The sequence below is a fragment of the Malurus melanocephalus genome, unplaced genomic scaffold (genome assembly GCF_030028575.1).
Source record: "Malurus melanocephalus ecotype Western Australia unplaced genomic scaffold, MMel_1.1 scaffold_449, whole genome shotgun sequence".
NCBI classification, from domain to species: domain Eukaryota; kingdom Metazoa; phylum Chordata; class Aves; order Passeriformes; family Maluridae; genus Malurus; species Malurus melanocephalus.
Genome location: NW_026623681.1, coordinates 428,031 through 449,618, shown reverse-complemented (window position 1 = coordinate 449,618; position 21,588 = coordinate 428,031). Strand labels below are relative to the sequence as shown.

The window sequence follows — 21,588 nt, the reverse complement described above, 5'->3', positions numbered from 1 at the left end:
ATGACCTTGTTTCTTCCCTCTGCTGCTGGATCTGGCAGTGAAAGACATCGAATGAGGTTGGGGGTGGCTCAAATGCCATTTAGTCAGCACACAGAGGGACTGAAGTCAAATGCCCTATGTGAGTTTGTCCTGTACACAGGWTATGGCAGAATGGTGATACAAAGCTCTTTGTAGTAGGACTCATCTCAGTTCAGCATCTTGTACAGCTCATTTGTTTTCCTGTACTTATTACACCTATAGTGCCTTTATGGAAATGATATTTTTAACCTCATGAAGTAACAGAGTGCTGCTGGTTCATTTTATGGCTTTAGAGCTGAGAGAGCTTGAAAGGTTTTGCTGAAGGTCATGTCAAAAAACTTGTGACAGAGCTGGAGATGAGCTTGAATGCATTGTGTCATTCTAAGGCAAAGCTCTCTCCTTCCCACTGTCCTTCTTTCATAAGGTCTCATGTTGTCTGTTTACAAGTGTACACAATTAAGAACCAAACTGCTGCAGCCACATCACTTCACACTTAGACCTTCAACTTGGCTCAAAGGAGGTTCTTACATAAGCCAGGGAGGATGGGGGAAAAAGGAGTCACAGTGTGTGTAGTGTGGGACCAAGCTCAGCGCTTGTCTGCATCAGCTGCACTCTGTATTTTTTTTTTTTAAGTTATAAAAAACATTTCAAAACCTGAGATGCTTTAACARTAAATGGCTGCTTTAATCAATATTAAATTTAGCAGTTGTCCCTTGTGGGACAGCTGCTGAGATTTTAAAGTAAAGCAAACTTGATAATCTGTCAGGGAAATGGGGTTTTTGTTGGCTTGTAACCACAGCTTGCTGGGCAGAGATCTGTATGCAGGGAGATTTTAACTGATGATACCGGCCTGTGGAGCAGACAGTGGCATATACTGATATTCTAGCCACTTTTTTTTTTTTTTTGATTCACCAAAGATGTATTTTGCTTGAGGCCAAATTTGTCCTTTCCTTTTTATGTTCTGACATGAACATTTTCAGATTGCAGAGTTTTACGTTTTAGCTGAGCCTCTTAGGTCAGGAAAAAAGGGATATTCCTACAWGAGAAGCTTGAGGGCTTCTTTTAAAATAGTTTTCTCAATATATGTGAGGGGTTTTGCCTCCTCTGTCCTTCCATTATTTCTTTTCCAACAGCTTTAACAAAAAGAGCAGATAGGGTTATTTTTGTTGGGTAATTTTGCTCATTGACCTAGGTAAGTTAATCAAGAATAGTAATATGCTATTTAAAAAACAAAAGAATAGGTTGTCAAGTCTTTGTCTTCAGAAAAACTGCCTTTCTTGGAGTGTTACTGCAGAAACACGGGGGTGTGCACATATGGTTAATGGAGCAGACTCTCCTAAGGAATTTGGAGCAGTTCCCAACTTCTGTCTTGGCTGAGGAGAGGCACTGAGGGAACAAAGCACAGGCTGCTGACCCCTTAGGGTTTGTCATCTGCCAGCTCTGCTTGGAACATCTTGGCTTTCTCACCTGGAGCTGGGGAACAGTGACCATTCCATCCCCTCACTCACATACATTGTGAGTTACTTGTCTCATAACTGGGGAACAAATTGCACCTTTTGTTTCAGGAATTATTAGGAGAGAGGTCATGGAGCCTCTTGTTCTCTTGCATATCCAGGGAATGTTAAGTTTGAATTTATAGGATAGTAATGTGTTCTMTAAAGTCTGTACATGATGTGTGATTCTACATCATTATTGCTTGTTTCAGTTCCCAGTGGTATTAGAAAAAAAGGATAAGAAATAGCATCTGTGAGGGTGTAAAGCAGATAGMGCCAGGCTTTTCTCAGCCATGACAGGGCAAGGGGAGCACGCAGCAATGGAACACAGGAAATGCTGTCTGAACATAGGAACTCCTTACTGGGGTGGGTGTTGAACACAGAGTCCAAGAGGTTGTGGAGTCTCCATCCCAGGAGATGCCCAAGAGCTGCCTGCACATGATCCTGGCCAGCTGGCTCAGGGTGACCCAGCCTGACCAGGGGCCWGGACTGGCCAGTGTACAGGGTCCCCTTTCAACCTGTGAAATGTGGATATTGATAGTAGCARCTCCTTGTGTTAGTCCTGCCATAAGGCTCAATGCAAATGGTTCATAAAGGAAACTGTGTATTTGCATAATGAGATCCCTTTTAGGTTATTTTTGTAGAGGCATCATAAAAAGCAATTTAATTTTCCCTCTCACTGCTGATGTTTTTCCAGGTCTGCCCGATCTCCTACCTCAGGATCTCCATGAGGCCTGTTGTGCTCACSCAGAACAAAGAGGGACTGCTGGCTCTGCCCCTGGGCGTGACACTGACCTTTACAGTCCATTTCCATGATAACTCTGGAGATACTTTCCATTCACATAATGGTGTGCTCAATTTTGCCACCAACAGGTGGGTATCAGTCACTGGTGGTAATTACAGAGAACAAAAAGGCCAAACACACATAGAACAAAGATTGTTCCAAAGATACCAGGTGAAGATACAGCTGGGCTGGGATTAGCAAAGCAAGGGTTTTGTCTCTTCAGCCTTCAGAGGCAGGAGCAGGAAGAGGAGTTCCAGTTAGCAATCGATATTCCCTTGCTGTRGAAAGCTGCCCAGATAAGCATGATCCCAGTGGGGCCTGCTGGAGTTGTGCTCTGCTTTAAGTGACTCTGAGTCATCCCCCTGCACGCAGCAGAGGCCTACAGAAACAGTTGATCCATCAGCATCTGCCTCCCGCAGTGCTGTGTTCCACTGACTCACTGGAGCCTTATGTAAGGTGGGGAATGTTCTGGAGCAGGGCTGTCTCTTCAGATGTGCATGTACAATCTTCTCACTGAGGAGACAAGCCTCAGAAGGCTTTTGGTCTCCGCCTCACAGAAAAAGAGTTGTAAACCAGTCTCCTGTGGTCTTTAGTAAAATTCCACTAATGCTGTTACTGTAGCATGGCTGGTTTTCTGTAGAGCACCTTGCATTTAAAGCACACTGAGCATGATGAAAAAGGAGTTGAGTCCAAGATCTTCTCTTACTTCAATGAAGAAATTTCTGTAGCATGCAGATACCCTGAGCTAAGCAGAGCTGTCCAGTACAAAGCTGATGGTGGCCTTAAGGAGGCACTGCTGCCAGSCTGGGGTGCAGCACTGTGGGGACCCAGCTGTGCTGCTGCCAGGACCTGCAGTGTCCCTGCCTCGTGTCAGTGTCTCTGCCGGGTGCTCCGAGTGTTGCTGTGTATGGGAGTGCTGAATTTGGGTAAATACCACAACTCACAATCCAGTAGGATTTGGCTTTGTAAAGTTGCATCTGAGATGTTGCATATTGGTGTTCAAATTCCTTGGCTTAACTCTCTTGAGAAGAGGAAAAGAGACAGATTATGTCATCCTAAAGCACTACAATTCCTAATTTTAAGAAGTGGTTCTTTTACTTAATTACGGCCTCAATATTTCCTCAGCATASTGATGAGCTGAGAATTGAAATTTGCCTCCCTGGCACCTAAATAATGTTTATAGTTTCCTCACTTTGTGGGGCTTCATTAGATGGCTGTTGCTGAAAACAAGCAGTCAGCCATCTGAAAGGAGTTTGCTAGGCTTCTTACTGGAGAGGTGATGACACAGCAARCTTGTCTTCACACAGCAGCATTTCTGTTTGTGTGCAGAGATGACTTTGTGCAGATCGCCAGGGGAGCCACCAACAACACCTTTGTGGTCCGGACTGTGAACGTGGGGCTGACCTTGCTCAGAGTGTGGGATTCAGAGCACAGTGGTGTTCCCGACTACATCCCTCTGCCAGTCCAAGATGCCATCTTCCCTGAGCTCCTCGATGTGGTGGTGGGGGACATCCTCTGCCTGAGGACCTCGCTGGCAGCCCAGGAGGGTGAGTGGCCTCTGGCTGTGTGGGTTAGCAGCTMTTCCACAGGACACCAGCGTGACTGGCTCATTCTCAGCAAAACCAAATGCATAATTTATCATGTTTGTTTGGAATCAAATGTCACTGTTCTTGTTTATGATAAAAATAGGTTTGATCAACTGCTCTTACTTTAATTGTACTGTGCAATATGTCTCTTGTGTTGAATTCCTGAGTATCACGCTTGAGACATTTCTGTTGCATCAGGTGGAAAGGTTTGTTTTTATGGGACTCCTGCAGAGTCAGGACTGCCTTTACTCACTGTGTTTGATTGGTGGTAGTAATGAGATCATGTCAGAATAACTGCAGGTCAGTTTGGTGTTGGGCTGCCAGCCTTCCACCACGAGCCCCTCGAGAGGGGTTTCTGTGCATTCCCTGTGCTGCCTGGGCAGTGGCACACAGACACCAATGTGGGGTCTGTGACTGGGAAGTACAAGCACTCTGGGCACAGTGGCACCCAGACACCAGAGTGCCCAGGAGATGTTGCAGTTGGCAAGCAGGGTGTTTGTCAGTGCTCCCATGGTGTCTTCCAGGCCTGCTGGGCGTGTGGAGCTCTTCCTCAGGTGCTCTTCTCGTGGACTCCAAGACTGGCGTGGCCCTGGCAAAGGAATCTGGGGTGGTCACTGTGTACTACGAGATCCCTGGGCTGCTGAAAACCTACAGAGAGGTGAGGCACTATTCAGTTCCAGCTGAGATTGGTTTGTTTTGCGTGAACCCTCACCAAACTCTATTCTGTGGGGGTTTTTSTGTTATATTTAGAAGTGTTCTTTTAGAAATCTGAATGGTTGGAAAGTATTTTCTATGTGTATAAAAAYGTTGCTGGGATTTTTTTAATCATCTATGCTCAGGAGGAAAGTGGAGCATAGCAACTTTGATTTTTCACCTATACTGTTGTTCTTCTATTGTACATTTTGATTCCTTTGTTGGCTAAGTTGTTTCCAAGTGCTAACCAATTTGTGAGTATGGCTGCTTTTATGAATGAAGCTTCACTGCAGGATGCAATGCCAGCAAGAACTTCCACCAGTGTTGTGCCATGCATCACAGATCAGAAGTACTCCATTAAATTATGTTGTTTAGCTACAATGCAATCGCACTGTTGACACAATTCACTGCATCAGCCAGCATAAGCACTAGACATTCTTTTTAAATTAAATTTAGTCATAGAACTTTATGCATATTAACWTCTGGGGGTTGGGAAGGAAGACAAAATGTTTTTGCTAGATTAAATTGCTTGGAAACTCAGTTTCTAATATTAGAGAAATGTGGGATTTCAAAGAAAAACATGACCTCGTGGAGTCTTTCAAAACCAATCCAGTCTGGTTTGGCCTTAATTTTTATGTGTTTAAACGAGTTTTGGTAAAAATGTGCTTTATCCTTTTTGCAGATCTTGATTAATGCACCTCAGAGGACCACAGCAATGCATGCCAGTGGCATGCAAACAGGTTCACAGGGAGTGGCAGCCTCAAAAGTCATAGTTTCAATTGGGGAAACAAATAAAAATCTAAAAGGTATGAGGAAAAAAATATGTTGATGGCTTATTGTGTGTTTATGTATTCATGATACAGCTTTGGTTTGTGTAATGGGGTATTTATTGTTTAAGGGTCTATGAAACTGGGGTAGCAAGATCCCCAGGAACCTCCAGTGTGACTTTCCAGAGTTCCAGGAGCTCTGGAAGAAACTTGGGCCATGGGACAGAATTTGGAGTTCTAGGGCATTATTGATATTTCACAATTAATAAAATACAGTAGATTTCAACGGAAGTACCATTTTTGATCATAYAAAAAAAGTTAATGGGTAAACAGCTAATTGCTTATATATTTAATTGCAGTTACCTTCTTGAAGTTGTTGTATTTTCTTACTGAACATGTTTAAAGTGGTTACTATTCCTTAAGTCTTTTACAGAACTTATCACCAGTTACAATCAATGCAAGATTAAGCATCATATTGTGTCCTCTATTTAATAAGCTGTATTTTGTGTGATTATAGATATTTTTAGCTTCTAGCTTAATAATTAGCACTTGTTCCAATGGTATTTTATTTTGCCGCATGTACATTATTAGCCTACCAAAAAATCATCTTGCCAGATCCTAAAATATAAATCGAGGCTCCCAGGATCATATAAGTTATTAAAGAAACATCTGAGCTGAAAAATTCTCTCCAACTTATTCTTTCCTGTAAATAAATTATTCCTGTCAAGAAAACCCCACAACATATAAAATTTTCATTGCTGTCTCTTTAGGATTAGACCTGAACAAGGACAGCTGTTTGTGATTTCCAACTATTTTAAGATCTTATAACCTTGTGAAACTATTTCAGAAGGTGGTAGAATAACCCAGTACTGCAAACCATGATTTTGCTTTTAATCAATTAAAATTAATTAATTACAATTTTATTTTGTAATTAATTAGAGATAAATTTTTTCCTTGCCCCTAGGGGAGTGCTCGCCTGCTCAGACTGAAGCCATTGCTGAGTTACAGCCCCAGTCCATTATCAGTTGCCAYCTCGATTTCAGCAGTGATGCCTTTGACTTCCCAGCACAAGATATTTTTATAGCAGAACCTGGATATGATGCAGTTTCAGGTAAGGTGTGACAAGMTGCCACACTGCAGACAAACACAAGCTCTTTGATCCAGCAGATTTCACGGAATCCCAAAATGGATTGGGTTGGAGAGATCTTAAAGCTCATCCAGTTCCAATCCCAGTCATGGGCAGGGACARCTTYCACTATCACAGAGTGCTCCAAGCCTCATCCAGCCKGRCCTTGGRCACTGCCAGGGATCCAGGGGCAGCCACAGCTKCTCTGGGCAYCCTGTGCCAGGAACTCCCCACCCTCACAGGGAGGAATTTCTTCCTAACATCCRATATAAACCTCCTGTGTTTCCTTCTGAAGCCTCTGAGCTTTGCTCTGTAGGACMTCAGGCCTCAGTGAGTTGTGAACATGGACACTTCTTGTTTCAGTTGGGTTTTCTGCTTGTGACTAAAACATGTGTTGGTTTTCAGWGAGAGCCAGAAGTCAGTAGCAGCCCATTGCATGCTTTTCAGAGTTTTTGTACTAAGTCAAAGAAAAAAAGGAGCACTCGGGTGACAAGTATTCCAAAAGCAGAATATGTCCCAAAGACATGATGATGAACTGTGTCTTGAAAGGGAAAAAATTGCCAGACACTGTGGAGGTGAAAATAAAATTGTGGAAGTCTGTAAAATGTGTTAATGTTTTGAAAGTATAAYGTGATTTGAAACAGAACCAAACCACCATGCACTGTATGTAAAGAACATTAATTATCTGTTAGATTCATCCCTGCACCCAGGGTTGTGTAAACCCCTATTCTACCCTGCATGTGCCTCTCTTACTTCAAATGGGAGTGAAAATARGGGAAAACATGCACCTGGCAAGTTCTGCTTGTTACTGGCACTTTTTATATACCATTATCAGGGGATTTTTTACTACCTTTACTGCTAATAACAGAATAATTGGTTCCATATGAGACTAGAAACTCYGTGAATATAAAACTTTTAAAGGAGCTTTTATAAATAAACTACACCTTCACAGATTTGATGACAGTGATAGTAGCTGGCTAAAATTTTAACACTAGTTGAAAAGAATATGAAATAGGATGTTAAATCTTGTTTTCAGTAAAGCCTTTCAATATTAGCATAAATGTTATGTTCAAAGGGGAACTGAGACTTACTGGTGAATTAAAATGTTAGTGTAAGTTACCAGCTTAGTGTTTGTTTCATGATGTTCAGTTTGGGACAAGGAATCGTTCTATAGTTGTAGTGCTGGGATTGTGATGTTTGACCCAATAGACACACTGTCCAGTTCATCTCCGCACTCCTGATTTTGCTGCTGGTTGAGTTTTGCCACCATTTTTAGCTTTTCTCATCTAAAGATGTCCCAGAAATCTCCCACATGGAGAAAAAAAAGCTGAGCAATGAACAGCCCAAGCTGTCTTGTTCCTGYAGGACACTACACATGCTCCATCAGGATGCACAGCCTCACGGACAAGCAGCTGAAGCACCTGAGCAGGAGCAAGGCCACGCTGAGGGTCACAGCGTCTGTGCGGGGCAGCAGCCTGCCCGGGGAGCAGCTGGCTGCTGAGCTGCCCTTCAATCGCTGGTTCTACGCTGACCAGCCTGAGATGCTGCTCAGCAACCAGGACACAAGCTCCATCCTGAAAATATTTGGTGCTGCTGAAATTTTGGATTCCCTGGAGGTGAGTGCAYTGCCAGAAGGTATTGCAGCATGGCTGAAACGTTTTGAGCTGTTACATGTAGCTTTGTAATGCAAGGCACTCTGTGTCACCTTCACCATGTCAAGATTTGTTCCTGAGGTGATTTGGAARTACTTGTCCTGGAATGTGTTCTTCCCCAGTTTTCASTTCCCAGAGAATCCCAGAATGGGTTGGRTTGGAAGGGACCCTAWAGTTTGTCCTGTTCCAATGCCCTGCCATGGCCAGGGACACCACTAACTGGKTCAGGTTGCTCAGGGSCCCATCCAACCTGGYTTTGGGCCAGTACAGRTGTGTCAGGCTCACCTGGATACGCAGCCTGGGATGAGTTAACCAGCTCATGGCTCAGGAAGCAGAAACCTGCCTGACCCCTGTGGCAGGGAAAGATTCTTGCCCAAACGTGTGTGAGTGACTGCTCATGGTTCACACAGCCCAGTGAGGGCCCTTGGATTTTGGCTGTGGGGGGTTAGCCCAGATCTTTGGAAAGGGCAGGTAAGAGGGGCACCCTTGGCAATCACCAGAGGGAAATGCTGCAGGTGTCACTGTGACGGTACACCTGACCCCTCTTGAGGGGTGAATTGCTCTGTGTTTCTGTGGAATCACCCATTTCTGACAGCTGGCCTGGAGAATGCAGATGTGCTGTGCTGTCCCGAGCAGTCTGTTTCATGTTGGTTGTTCCCTCTGCAGGTGAAATGTGAGTCCCCAGCAGTGAAGGTGCTGGAGAAGGAGAAATCCTATGGGCTGCCTAGTTATGTGGTGTACACTGTGAGCCTGGCTGATCCCAGAGTTCCCAGCCAGGGCTCCCTGTCCACCTCTCTGACKGTGTCCAGTCCCATGACAGACCAGTCCACCACTATCCCAGTGACAGTGATCTACCTAGCTGACAGAACCACTGCACCAATGAGATGTGAGTTTGTCTCTGCACTCCACATGCCTGAATAAACCTGTAACTTCCACTGATGCTCATGAGGTTATGAACTTCAGCGTGTTAAAATGGGAGCTGGCAGCTGGCATTGTCAGTGACATGTGAGCTGCTCTCTGTGGCCGGAAGCCTGGAATACAGTTGCTCATTATGACTGAAGTTGAACATATTTTTTCTTGGGGTCAGCCTAGAGTACTCCAAGGTGACACAATTACACYAGTGCTGTAGTGCTGAAAGGATTTTGTTGTTGTTTATTCCCAGCCACAACTTGCTATTTTGCAAACAGGTCAGCATTTTGGGGCTGAGAAAGTGAAGAACACACTTAAGACATTAATTGCAGAATTTGAGAAGGGTCCAGGTTGGGAGGGACCTTAAAGCTCACCCTGTTTCACCCTCTGCCATGGGCAGGGAMACCTCCCACTATCCCAGGTTGGTCCAAGCCTCATCCAGCCTGACCTTGGACAGTTCCAGGGATGAAACAGCTACAGCCTCACTCAACATCTTAAGCTGTTACTGGCCAATTTTGAAGACTCTACTGGAAATAGTCGCTAGAATCAAAGTTGTATTGTTTAAGTTGATTACACTTRTTTGCTATAAATTAAACTTGGTTTTGCCTGTTTTGGTTTAGGAGCTGTAAACTCTTAAACCAGATTGGAGAAGATGCTCTTTTTAACTCAATATTGYCTTTTCTTAATCAATTCTACAGATGAAGCCAGTCTCTTCCAGCAGTTTGTTGAGTCCTACCAAGTGATGATCTTCACATTTTTTGCACTCCTGGCAGGAACAGCTGTTATGATCATAGGTAACAGAAGGAAAGATTGCACAAGTATTTTTTTCTGTGGCTTCTTACAATGTGTTAGTTGTAAGATAAAAAGGAATAATTGCCACATGAAATGATTTTGGTTTGTTTTTCAACTCTCTTGCAGCCTACCATGCATTCTTCTCACCAAATGAACAGCACAATCAGCCRGTATTTCACACAAGGATAACTCCTCAGCACACCCCTAACAGTAAGTAGCTGTCACCCAGTTAGAATTAATTGATTAGTYTGGCCATTGCACTGGAATTGAATGTAGGAAGGTCTGTAATCAAAACAGGCTATTAAAAATAATTCACATTCTTAGAGAAGTGTTTAAGTTCCGTTAAACTGCAGGCCTGGTTGTGAACAGGCCTGGTGCTTCAGATAAAATCAAATTCAAATGAATGTCACTTGCTGAGGCATCCCCCTCAGACTTAAACAGTCCTGAACAGGAAGACCTACAAACATTTGATACTTGTAAAGTACTTTTTCAAGAAGCAGTAAGATAAAGGCATTATTTCACTTTGAATGGATCATTAGACTTGTGCCAGCTCTCAGCAGCAGTTACTTGTTTCTTCCTTCTCCCACCATCCCCGAGGCTGATTTTTGTTCTCTCCTTCCCGTGTTTTAGGTTCCCTTGTGTCACCTACACATTCCTTCAGTTCCCAATCCTCGAGCAGGCAGCCAAGCCCCTCGACCACGCTCTGGAGCACGGGTTATGCCTCTCGGTGAAGCAGCAGGGCCCATCCTCATGCTGGGATATAAAACAACACAGTGCCTTTCAAGTTCAGCAAGTTCAACAACTTAAGCAGCTGTAATGTAATTCAAGTTTTCTCTTGAATATGGCAGTTTCTTAATTTATTTTTTTTTAATATTTAGGGCTCTTTATTTTTTTATGTTAGTGCTTCRGTTCTCAAAACCTTGTTTATCTGTTGTTTTTTGCTGCCTGCACAAAAAGCAATGTTTATGCTAATCTGGCTTWCTTGCACTCTTCAAGCAAATAGAAGTTATATCTAAGTTAGAGTGATAACAATTTTTTRTTTACTTTTTGTAAAAATTAGGTTTCTTTTCAATGAACATTTWAAAAAAGGGAAATTATAAAAACAGGTGAAATATGAGCCAAAAATTTAAAGGATTGTATATTTCAAAGAACTAGTTTTTATTTTGCGTTCCAAATACTCAGGAATGTATTGCACTGATAAGTGTTCTTATATTTAGCCTTACACTGGGATTCATCAGCACAATGTGCTGGTTTAGCACTAGGAATGCTGGAATAGCTGTGAATAATTCGGAGGGTTTTTTACAGCAACAATTAAAAAAAAATCAAACTTAGTGTGGCTTCCTTTGGGTACAACTGCAGTATTCCTTGGTACTGTAAGCACTTTCTTGAACTGGGAATGTGAAAGCATGTGCCTTCTAAATGAACCTTTCTTCTGGTAGGCATCTTTTATTTTGTGAATATAATCACCATCCCAATCACTTTTATCTGTAAGCAGGGTTTTGCAGCTATCAGAAAAAGGCTTTGTTTACATATAAAAAGAATCCCAATTTTCACTGTGAATATTCTGGCTGTCTGAACTCTGCTAAGGACCATAAGGAATGTGAAATAACAAAATACTTAATCCAGAATACTTTGTACAGAATTATGCAGGCAAATATGTGAATGGAATGCAGACCCAGTGCATGGCATTGAGTTTTGGTTTCACACAGTATTACAAAAAAAAGGACTGTTACATGTAAWTGTATGGAGTCTTGTTTAACTTACTGGCTAGTTTTGGACAAGTTGTGCCTTAAGTGCTAGTACCACTTAAAATGGTCAGTTTGGATGTAGATAATTATTTGAATCTGTATTAAAGTTTTCTAAGATTCCTTTATTTTGCCATTGATGAATATTTTTGTGGTTTGGCTGTTCAGAATCTACCACTGGGCTATATTATTTCAATCTGTATTATTTAATAAAGTTTTTTAAGATTCCTTTATTTTGCTGTTGATTAATTTTTTTGTGGTTTGGCTGTTCAGAATTTCGCACTGGGCTGTTGTTTGTACTTCACTTGCTACAGCCCCTCAGTGTTTTCAATCATGATTTTCCAATCTTAATTATCACTTTTTTGACAGTATAATGTTTTTAGATATTTTGAAAATTTTTCAACTATTATTTGTTGTCTGGGATTTCTCCCAGTTTTCACTAAGCATCTTCAATTCCTGCTGAAGTCAGKGATGGTTGTAGAAGAAGCTCATCAATTTGTAGGGTTGTTCAAACTTCCCATTTTGTTCATTTGGGTTTTTAAGGAAATATGTGATACTTTTCCATTTCCATTCAGCAAGAAACGAAAGGGTTGTGAATATCTGARTGCTACTGTGATAAGCACTTCAGAAATGTTTAAAGGAGAGGTTTTACTCTTCCTGTTGCTTCTCTTTCCCCTTCAGTGGTCTGGCAATGAATGTTCTGAAAAACAAACTGCTCCAAGTGGTGGGAATACATTGGCAAATGCTCGCTGTTTATTTCATTTCTTTAGGCAAGTAGTTGCAGTCTGCTGGCAAGAAAAAAGTAAAAAGTATGAAGTAGGGAGCTGGTATGACTCAGGAACCAACCTCTCCAGCAAGGAACAACCAGGCTTTTGCCTTGAGGAGCTCATGTGATCTGTGGGACCATTGCTCGGGGCTAGAGGGCTTTGGGGATATAAATTTTTCTGAGCATGTTGCTGCCAATGTAAAGATAATTTTTGTAGTAGAATAAAATGAGATGGGGGGGGGGGAGGGGTTTGCATTGTAGTGCTGAGTCCTTCCCCTGTTCACTTAAGGCTTGTTCTGAGTGTTTGCTCCCCTGAGAGGGAAAAGGGCTGCAGGGCAGTGTCTATTCCAAGGTCCAGGTCTTTCATGAGCTGAAATGTCTTTCTGAGTTTCTCAGGTAATCAAACAGTGCCAGCTCAGACCCAAACCCCAGTCCCTTCCCATCCACCAGGAAATTTGGCACCTGAGCAGGAGTAGGATTTGGTATGTGCCAGCAACAGCAGGTTCATCACAACATGCTGGTACATGGATAAAAATGTCAGGTTTTGAAAAAGAAAAAAAGGAAACCCACTCATTGAGTAGTGAAATCACTGGGCTAATGGCCTGGGCTGGCTTTGCTGTCCCTGAGTGTCGCTGTTGGCTGGACAGGGACATGAAATAATAGATACACATGTACACACGAAACTACAACCTACTTTATTACGGGGCAAGCCCCTTTTATCCACTTAGCAACACGTGTATACATTTGTGGYAAACATACATTGGTTAGTGAGGAAGCTATTTAGCTATTCATCAGCATATGATTGGTGGGTTTGCAGAAGCTGCAGTGTTGTTTAGCATTCCATTCTCCTTTTCCCATATGCAGCCAAGGTCTGGTGTTTCTCCTCTGTTAACACTCCCTTCTGTTTCCAGGTTTCAGTCATACACTTTTATTAGCGGGGTCTCGGAACCAGCAGGGGCCAAGTGCCGGCTTTCGGCGTCCACATCTGAGCGCCCGCCCCTCAGCGCTCCGCGGCAGATCCGCGTTCCTGGAAGTGCCCGTGTTGGACCCTGCGGGATGTGCTCAGGGCAGAGGCTTCCCCTGGGCAGTTGCGATACGCGGCAGAGAAGGCGCTCGCCGGGAGTTTTCCCTCAGGAGCTGAAGCAAAGCCCGGCCCCGAGGTGCGGGCTCGGCACAGCCGCTGCCGCTGCCCAGGGCGGGAGCTCGGGGGGATCGCGGCGGCGCTGAGCTCTTCCCTCCGAGCGGCGCTGCTTGGCCTCGGCTCACCGAACCATTACCGCTGCAGTTTCTAACACACTCCGGGCTTTATCTTTGATGTGCTCCTGCACGAGTGTGTTTTCTGTCCCGGCACAGATTGTCTGCTGTAAATCGCCGGTGTTGCGCGAAGCGCCCTCAGAGCGGCTGAGGGGAGGCGGCGCCATGGCCGCAATTCAGCGCGGCAGGGCCCGGACAATGTGCGCTGTACAGAACCTTCCCCACCTCCCTCTTGTTAGGAAAATTAATCCACAAGTACCAGAGGTTTATTTCCAAAAAGGAGACAGAGGAGTCCCGCAACTTTATTCATGAATAAAGGGAGAGGTCACGGGCATTTCCCATGGGGTCTCTCAAATTTATAGAGAACGCAGCCTCCTTTTATCCCAATTTCCCGGCCGCAGTCCCCTCTCTCTTTCCCCATTGGCTGAGGTACTTGAAAGTTACAGGCTCCCCGAAACGCCTGATGAAACTCCCCTTCTATCATAAATTCCCCCTTTCAATATACATCTCTGTGTCTCTGCTCAGGTAGTCTATTAACATAGACTGGGGTAAGCCAATCAGTAGAATTCCTATGCAAATCCTTCCTATTGTTTCCTTCTATCTCCCAATATCAGCCTTATCTCATCCCAGAGTCAGAGTCTGTTTGTAAAGACACTGCCTTCTCATTCCTTTCACTCTGACTCCTTATTTCTCTTTAAAATATTTAGTACATGATGGAGAAACCCCAAAATGTCTTACTCTGTCCTTCTTTTTTTAAAAATCTATCAGACTTGAAGTGTGGCAAACAAAAATGAGAAGTCATATAGAAGGTTCAGCTGTGATCAGCAATGGGTGTCTGTGAGGGTTAAGAATGAAGAGGAAACTTCATACTTAAAAAAAAATAGTTGAAATTCTGAGCAAGTTGTGTAATCTGTGTGGAGGGAGGGCCCTCATCCCTGAGGTGGCAGGAGATGTCACCTCTCAGAGGTACTGCTGGCTGGGCTGTGGTGGGAGACCTTCAGGGGGTTGGGAAGGAGGGAAACATCAAGGAAACATTTAATAACAACAACTTWATTATACTRAGCCRTAYTAAATATTGTTATCCTGAAATGTARTAGAAAAAAAACATGGAAACTRAGTACTYAGTAGAATTGGAGAGTGCTATTGCTGTTGTTGAAATGTCTCTGCTCGTTAAAGTGCGCCCCGAGCCTGCCATAGGCAGAGCTATGGAAGGACAATCTCTGCCCATCTCATGCTTTTTGGTCAGGTGGCTCAGATTTCTCTCCTGATTCCTGTACCTGATCACAGTTACCAGGAGGATGCTCTCCTGTGGCAGAGGACAGAGTCCAGAGGAAAATGGGATTAGCTAGAACTGCACATTCCCTCACTATTTCCCTGTGAGCTGATGCAGGGGGCAAAGGGGACAGCGCTRTATTCCCTGAGCACCAGGAGCAGTTTTGTTGCCRGAGGCTGCAGAACAGCAGGGAGTGTGTGTGAGCCTGCACACACAGCRGCTGCTGCTGCAGCCACACGGGCAGGGACGGTCCCTCCACTGGGACAGGGACATGGAGCCTGTCTTCTGTGCCAGGCTGTCCTCTGCATCCGGAGAATCCCTGCCTGCCAACAGCTGACCAACAGCCCTGTGCCAAGGAATCGTTCCATTAGATTAGCAAAGCTAGCTTAGTATTGGCTTCTACTCCAATCTGCTCCCTAACAGAACATCCCAAAATCAGCCTAATCTTTAYGTCCCCATCTCCTCCCTTAAAAAACAAGGCAGAAGATGATTGAAACATTGCACACAGCATTTCAGGGAAGAGCTCTTTCTGGTGAGCAGCCACAATTATGGTGTGGTGCGTCAGGGGAAGGTTTTCCTGGCAACATGTTATACTTGACTTTTGTACTCTKTATGAAGGATTAAAGTTTTASAGGTGTCARTCCATCCTCTTRGCTAATCSCTRCATTTACTTGCAGATAAAGGTGTTCTTACCTTCCCTATTTGGTTGTTGATTTTGGCTTTAATGAGGAYGTKTCAGTCATTCATGAACATCCTCTGATGATTTCTTAGTGTGGGGCTCMCCACAAAGCTTGGGGAGTTTCCCCATTCCAGCTTCCCCAGTTAGAGATAGAGTTGAAGGACAGCAAGGTCCAGTCCGAGTGTGTTGCTGTAACCCTTGTTTCWGGCAGAGGTTCTCCTGAAASAAAGCAGCCAAGTAATATCCRCTGAAATTGTCTTTAGTGMTGTAGGCAGGGTGTAYAGGTCAGCTTTTTGGCAATTTCTTAGCCAATTCTGTTAATGTCCATAGATTTTTGTCAGAAAACTCATGTTTGTCAGAAATTTCTGGCTGAACATTGTGTTTGTTACAACCCGAGCACAACTGAGGTTTTGGAAYRAGYGCCAGGGGAAYGCTCTTGAGGAAAAATAATTTTTTKAATGTAAATTCTGAAGGTAAGATGCTTTTTGTGTTTGTTTTGAGGAAGCCGTAATACTAGAGAAGCACAGAGTACCTTCCACTAYAGTAGTGCAAGGACTAGGTGTTTCTAGCTACTCATAGGTACTTAMAAGTCCTGGAGGCTTCATTGTTAGTGTAATAGTGAGTGAGCTGGTGGCACAAATAAACCCTGGGATGTTGTATGGAGATTTATGTCCTTGAGTTAGTTATTGGTAATAGACTTGTTTGTAAACCACTGCCCCCTGAGTTGAGGCTGCTGTTTAGACCCAGGACACAGGTASAGCACTGGGACACGGATGCAGAGGTACATTGGTGTGACACTGGTGCACTGGTACAGCACTGGGACGGATTCACAGGTATAGCCAGCAGTCTGCAGTGCCACAGGGCACTGGGCAGTTCCTTCCAACAGAATCAGGGAAGTTTGTATGTGTGTGTGTGTGTGTGTGTGTTTAACTTTATTTTTTCCTAACCATCTTGGCTTTTCCTTGCAGGATGTCCCTGCAGATCCTGTGCCTGTTCAAGAGATTTTTGTACCTGTGTCCCACAGCACCTTTCCTGGCTGTTCCTGTGGTGTGCTGTCTGTCACCATGTCTTGGGAATTGCAGTGACACTTCCTGATACAGGAGTTCTCCTTGGAGAAGCCCTGGAGGTAGTGTTTGGTTAACAGGCAAGGTGTTCTTGCTCTCCAATGAATTCCTCTTCTTTTAAATTTTTTTTTTTTTTTTTTTGGTAAGGCAACTAGAGGTTTTGCTCATCTATTTAGCTTTATGATTCTGTGTTAGTCTGTGTAGTATTGATGATTTGATTAAAACCATTCGTTTTCAGTTATTTCTTCCTTGTCAGTTTCAAGTTTAAGGTTATAGCTGGCCTTAAACTCCAGCCTGTCTTCTCCACAACACAGCACCCCTGCTATCATAGGGAATGCATCAGCTTCTAAGCTGGAAAATAAGGCRTTTAGCAAGTGACAACTATCTGACATAAGGTCTTCAGGTGACATTAGATATTCAATTTTTTATTTGTTTTACTGGCAAAATTAAAAAACCTCTGCTTTATTTTTAGTTTGAATGAAGCTGGGTTCACTTTTTATTTACTAACTTCTTATTTACTTACAACTTCTCTGTGTAAATTAGGCACACAGTTTCTTAGGACTATCTCTTGAAACTTGCAAAATTAATACAAGAATGGGAAACTCAYTTTTCTCCTTGATTCATATTTATCACTGTTGCACTGAGCTGTACCAATAGAAAACTTTTCCATATTTTCCCTCATATTCCCTCAGAGCTATTTTTATCCCAGGTACTGTGTTTACCTCTGCAGRTGGCTGGCTCCAGAGCTTTGTGTTTAACTATTTCCTACAATTAATACCATCTTCACCCCTCAATACAACCTCATATTGCTCTGCTCTGTGTGCTACCTCTCTTTCAGTGCYTGGGCTCTGCTTTGCCATAATTCCTAAACAGATTGGGAGCTGCAGTTGCTGTTTTCCATGAAGCAGACGTTGTGTACATGTTTATAATTCACCCAGTCATTCATTTTTCCCAGTTCTAACTTCTTACTTGCCATATGATGTTTTAAAGTGCTGTTTCTATTCTGCTCAGTTCAAAGCTTCATCTTAGGCCTTACTTTTCCACTTAGCATAAATAAATTTATTTCAAGCTGTTGTACTTAGGGATATGTCAAAGTCTCTTCTGTGACCTTTTATTCATTTTTTAATTCCATTTCCCATAAGGGAGTGGTCTCTTACAGAAAACATAGGAGACAATGTGAAGCTGTAGTAACATTCACCTTTTGTGTTACAACTCTGTCACTTCTAAGAGTTTTTCTCATTGCTGACAACATCTTCCAGTGCAGACAGGGCACAAATCCTTAAGCCTATTAATGTGACAGCTTTATTTCTAAAATACAGGCTTCACCAATCCAGGTGTTGTAGTGGGTGCAGCAGTTGCATGGTACCTGTAGGTAGCTCTGTATCAAGAATCCTCTAATAACAAACTTGGATATCAAATGAGAGGCTGGTTTATTTCTGGTGGTTGTCTTTTCATGGCAAGCCTCAAGTAGGTGGCTGCTTCCCATTCACCAAATATCATCCCAAAGAAGGATCTGGATGTTTTGAATTATTTCTGTTTCCATCAAGGCTTGAGTTTTGTCCTAAGAACAGGAGAAAAAGAGAAGATAAAAGCAATTAAAACACATTKAGAGGAAATGTAATGAACAATCAAATGAAGACATTTATTCTCTGTGAACGTAAAAATAGGCCAGAAGGAATAAACTTGATGGGATTAAAGAAGAAAAGGCTTTTAAACCTGGATTATGATGGGTCTGGCATGAAGAACAGTTCTCTGTATGTTGCTTTTGGTGGAGAGTCCATGTCAGAAAAGGCAGTGTGTGGCCTAGACCAAGAACTCAGTGATTCATCCCTGAACTGCAACACTTTCCAAAGGAATTTACCACTGTGGAAGATGTTTAAGCCAAGGAGCAGCTCATTTGCTTTCTAAACCTCCTRATCCATGTCTGGAAGGCATTGTAGGGTCAGCTGGCAATGCCTGGAACATACAGGGCAAAGGKTCCTTCTAGGATCTGCCTTCCCCCTTTACCCAGGAAAGATCAGGATGGCTCCACCTGCATTTCCAAACACCGGAGAGTAAAGGTGACACTGACTAGTGTTTTTTCTGACCTCAGAAGAAATGTGCCTCCCCTAGGAAATGGTATTTGTAAGAGATATGGACAGAGGCAGAATCTTTTAGGAACAGGAGATATTAACCTTAGTTACAAATGTTCTTCCTTAGGGAGTCCATGTATAGACATCCTTTGGATCTTGCCATCATGAATCTTACAGACAAAGATGGATAAGAAACAGCTTCYAGAGAGACTTTCTCTTGCAACTTTAACCACTCCTAACAGCAGATAATTAGTGAGGATGTTCCCCAGTGACYCACCAGGGAGGAGGGAAGGAGGCAATGGGAGATGGGCAGGAGGAAACAGCAATTAAAAAAGGGACGCTCCACTGATGATCTCCACACTGAAGTGAAAYAGGCACAAGCCAGACAATACTGGGCCTAATCTGGGAGAGTAATTGGAGGAAATCATCAGGATGCAACAGCTTCCTCACACAAAAGTGAGTCAGTTGGGTTTTCAGGGCCTGGCCCTTCAGGACTACTACAATCAMTAGGCAGAGCTGCAGTGGCAAAATGGTGAGGCACTACAGAATGGACAGGAGTGCAGGAATTAAATATTTTTCTGTGTGGAAGGTTCTGCTTTCATCATGGAGAAACATGAGTGCTAGAGTGAATCTGTGTATGTGGAAAGAAGGTGGCTGGAGGGACCATCTAAGCTCTCCGGGAGCAAGCAGATTCACAGTGTTCTCTGACCCAGGAAATATTCCCTTCCCAGCTGTGCAAGCTAATTCCCACCTATGGGCATCCTTTCACATTCTGGATGGGAAAGCACCAGGTAACTTCAGTGGAAATTCAGACCAGAAATTCCTGCAAAGGAGTACTTGAGGCTGCCTGTGACAGGGGTATCCCTACTAAGTAACTTCAGGCTAACATGTGCTAATGGCTTACAGTGACCATCTTTAAATAAAATAAAAGCAGTATTGTTTAGATAAAATCTGKTGACTGAAATTCAGTTTACTGATCAACAAGCTCTGAAGTTCTGGAACTAGTTTTAAATAATTGTTCCATTTCACATGTATTCATCTGTGAGAGGCACAAGAGGTGGAGATGCTTTTGTCTTTTGTGTCATATGCTTTACTTAGAAAATAAAGTTCTGAGAATCTGTTAAGTAGTAAGAAGCTGCCCTTAGTAACAAAATAGTGAAAATTGTCATATTTTACCCAAAAGGAAGGGGAAAAAATAATTTTCTAAAGTAATAGCTTGTAATTTGACAGCATGAGTCACTTGTGTTATTATGAGTGAGTCATAAATAGAAGAGGCATCAAAAGAGTTATTTTTCAAAATGTATTAAGATAACAAAGAAACGACTCTCCCAAAATGTTGCTAATAAGGCACCGGGCCACGGAACAGGCTACACTTGCTCAAAATACTAACTCACTAAAAGTGCTTTTCTTTGGGAAAAAAAAAAAGAAAAAAAAAAGAGTAAAAATAAAGGAAAGAGCTGTTTTCAATTATCTTTTTCTATAAAAGCCACTTAGCCTGTCTTTGGTGGAAGCTGGGTCAAACATCTCATTAGAAGGATATTAAGAAGCCTGGAGTTTCAGTGTTATGATCCACTCCTGAACTCTCCTGCCACACAGAGTTTGGTCAAGTCACCAAACAGCCAACACAACTGATTTGGCCTCAGTACTGTGTCATTGTTCCTATGCATATTTATCTTTTCCCTCATGTGGGGATACATTAAATCTGGGGGGAACTTCAGAATAATGGCAGTGGAATTTTCCAGCCTAATGCTCTTAGGAGAGGAGGCRCTGTCAGCCTCACTGTCCCTTCGTGTGTGTGCCTCCCTTTCCTGTTCTAACTTTGAGCCTGATCCCAACCAATTTAGGTAATAGAATAAGTGTCCAAAGCATAGTTAAGTTGACCTGTGTTTWGCAAAACTTGATCCCTGTATTAAGCAGGAATTGAAAACCACTTCTTTGTTAGTGTTGTGTCCTTTGCCAGCTTGCAGATAACACCCAAAGACACAGACTTTTACAAATGCCCCATTTGGATGAAAACTTCAGCGAGAGCTTGCAAGCCCCCATGAGGATCAAATGGGGGCAGCAGGCGCCAATAGAGCTTCTCTTCTGCCGAGCAGTGAAGGTGAGATTTCATTCTAATGTCGTTTGTGAACAGAAAGACAGCAGAATAAGTAGCTTTACAYAGTGCAAAGCTACAATGGAGCCTATAAACAGAGCCAGTTGTGGAAAACTGGAGAGTTAATGAGACAAAGTGTCATGAAAGGTACGAGTTAAATCAGTAACACCAATGTCAGGAATTTACATCTTACAGTTGTTCTGCATCACCAAATGAATRTCATTGTTACTCAGAGTGTTTGCTCTTTAGTAACAATAAAACCTGCAACAATGGCAGGCACAATACCACTATCAAGTGGAAAAGAGAGAACTTGAACAAAAGAAGGAGAACAAAAAGGAAYGAAGAAAATTGAAAGCATGTTTGAGCTAGAGGAAAAAAAGAGCAATTCTCTGTGGAAGCACACATGATGTTAGTGAAAAAGCATTTGAGTTGGTCCTTCTGTTTAGCCATGACTAACACAGGGCAGCACTCATCCTGCAGTGCTGAACTGGGGGCTTTGAGCTCCTCACCCTCCCTGTATTCTCACACACGTTTATTCAGTGAAAATTCCTTGGTTTTTCCTGRTGGAGCAGCAAGCCAGTCCATCCCCTGGCACTGCACTTGGAGAGCAGTTACTGCCAGATCAGTTTGCAGAGGCTCTGGCAGGGTGGCAGCAGCACGACTGTGATTGAGGAGCTGATTACAGCACCAGAGACTGGAGCGCTGTGTCAGCCCTCCCTGGTTGCAGATTTCCAGGCTGCAGCACATGCCAACACCCAATTGTTGGTTCTCCTTTAGYGATTCCAGCCCTTGCCTGGTGCTCTCCCCGTTCCTGTGTCTG

At 43.2% G+C, this 21,588-nt stretch overlaps 1 protein-coding gene across 1 annotated transcript in view; it reads left to right on the top strand.

Annotated features, from left to right (window-relative positions):
* Positions 1–11,755, top strand: part of NUP210 (nucleoporin 210) — a 62,912-nt gene extending 51,157 nt beyond the window's left edge. The window contains exons 32-41 of the mRNA XM_057380357.1: positions 2,209–2,384; positions 3,625–3,842; positions 4,406–4,539; positions 5,257–5,380; positions 6,306–6,452; positions 7,833–8,083; positions 8,786–9,005; positions 9,727–9,822; positions 9,947–10,030; positions 10,451–11,755. Of these exons, the coding sequence (XP_057236340.1) occupies positions 2,209–2,384; positions 3,625–3,842; positions 4,406–4,539; positions 5,257–5,380; positions 6,306–6,452; positions 7,833–8,083; positions 8,786–9,005; positions 9,727–9,822; positions 9,947–10,030; positions 10,451–10,551 (1,551 nt within the window). The 3' untranslated portion in view covers positions 10,552–11,755. The remainder of the gene's footprint in view (positions 1–2,208; positions 2,385–3,624; positions 3,843–4,405; positions 4,540–5,256; positions 5,381–6,305; positions 6,453–7,832; positions 8,084–8,785; positions 9,006–9,726; positions 9,823–9,946; positions 10,031–10,450) is intronic.
* The last annotated feature ends 9,833 nt before the right edge of the window (positions 11,756–21,588 follow it).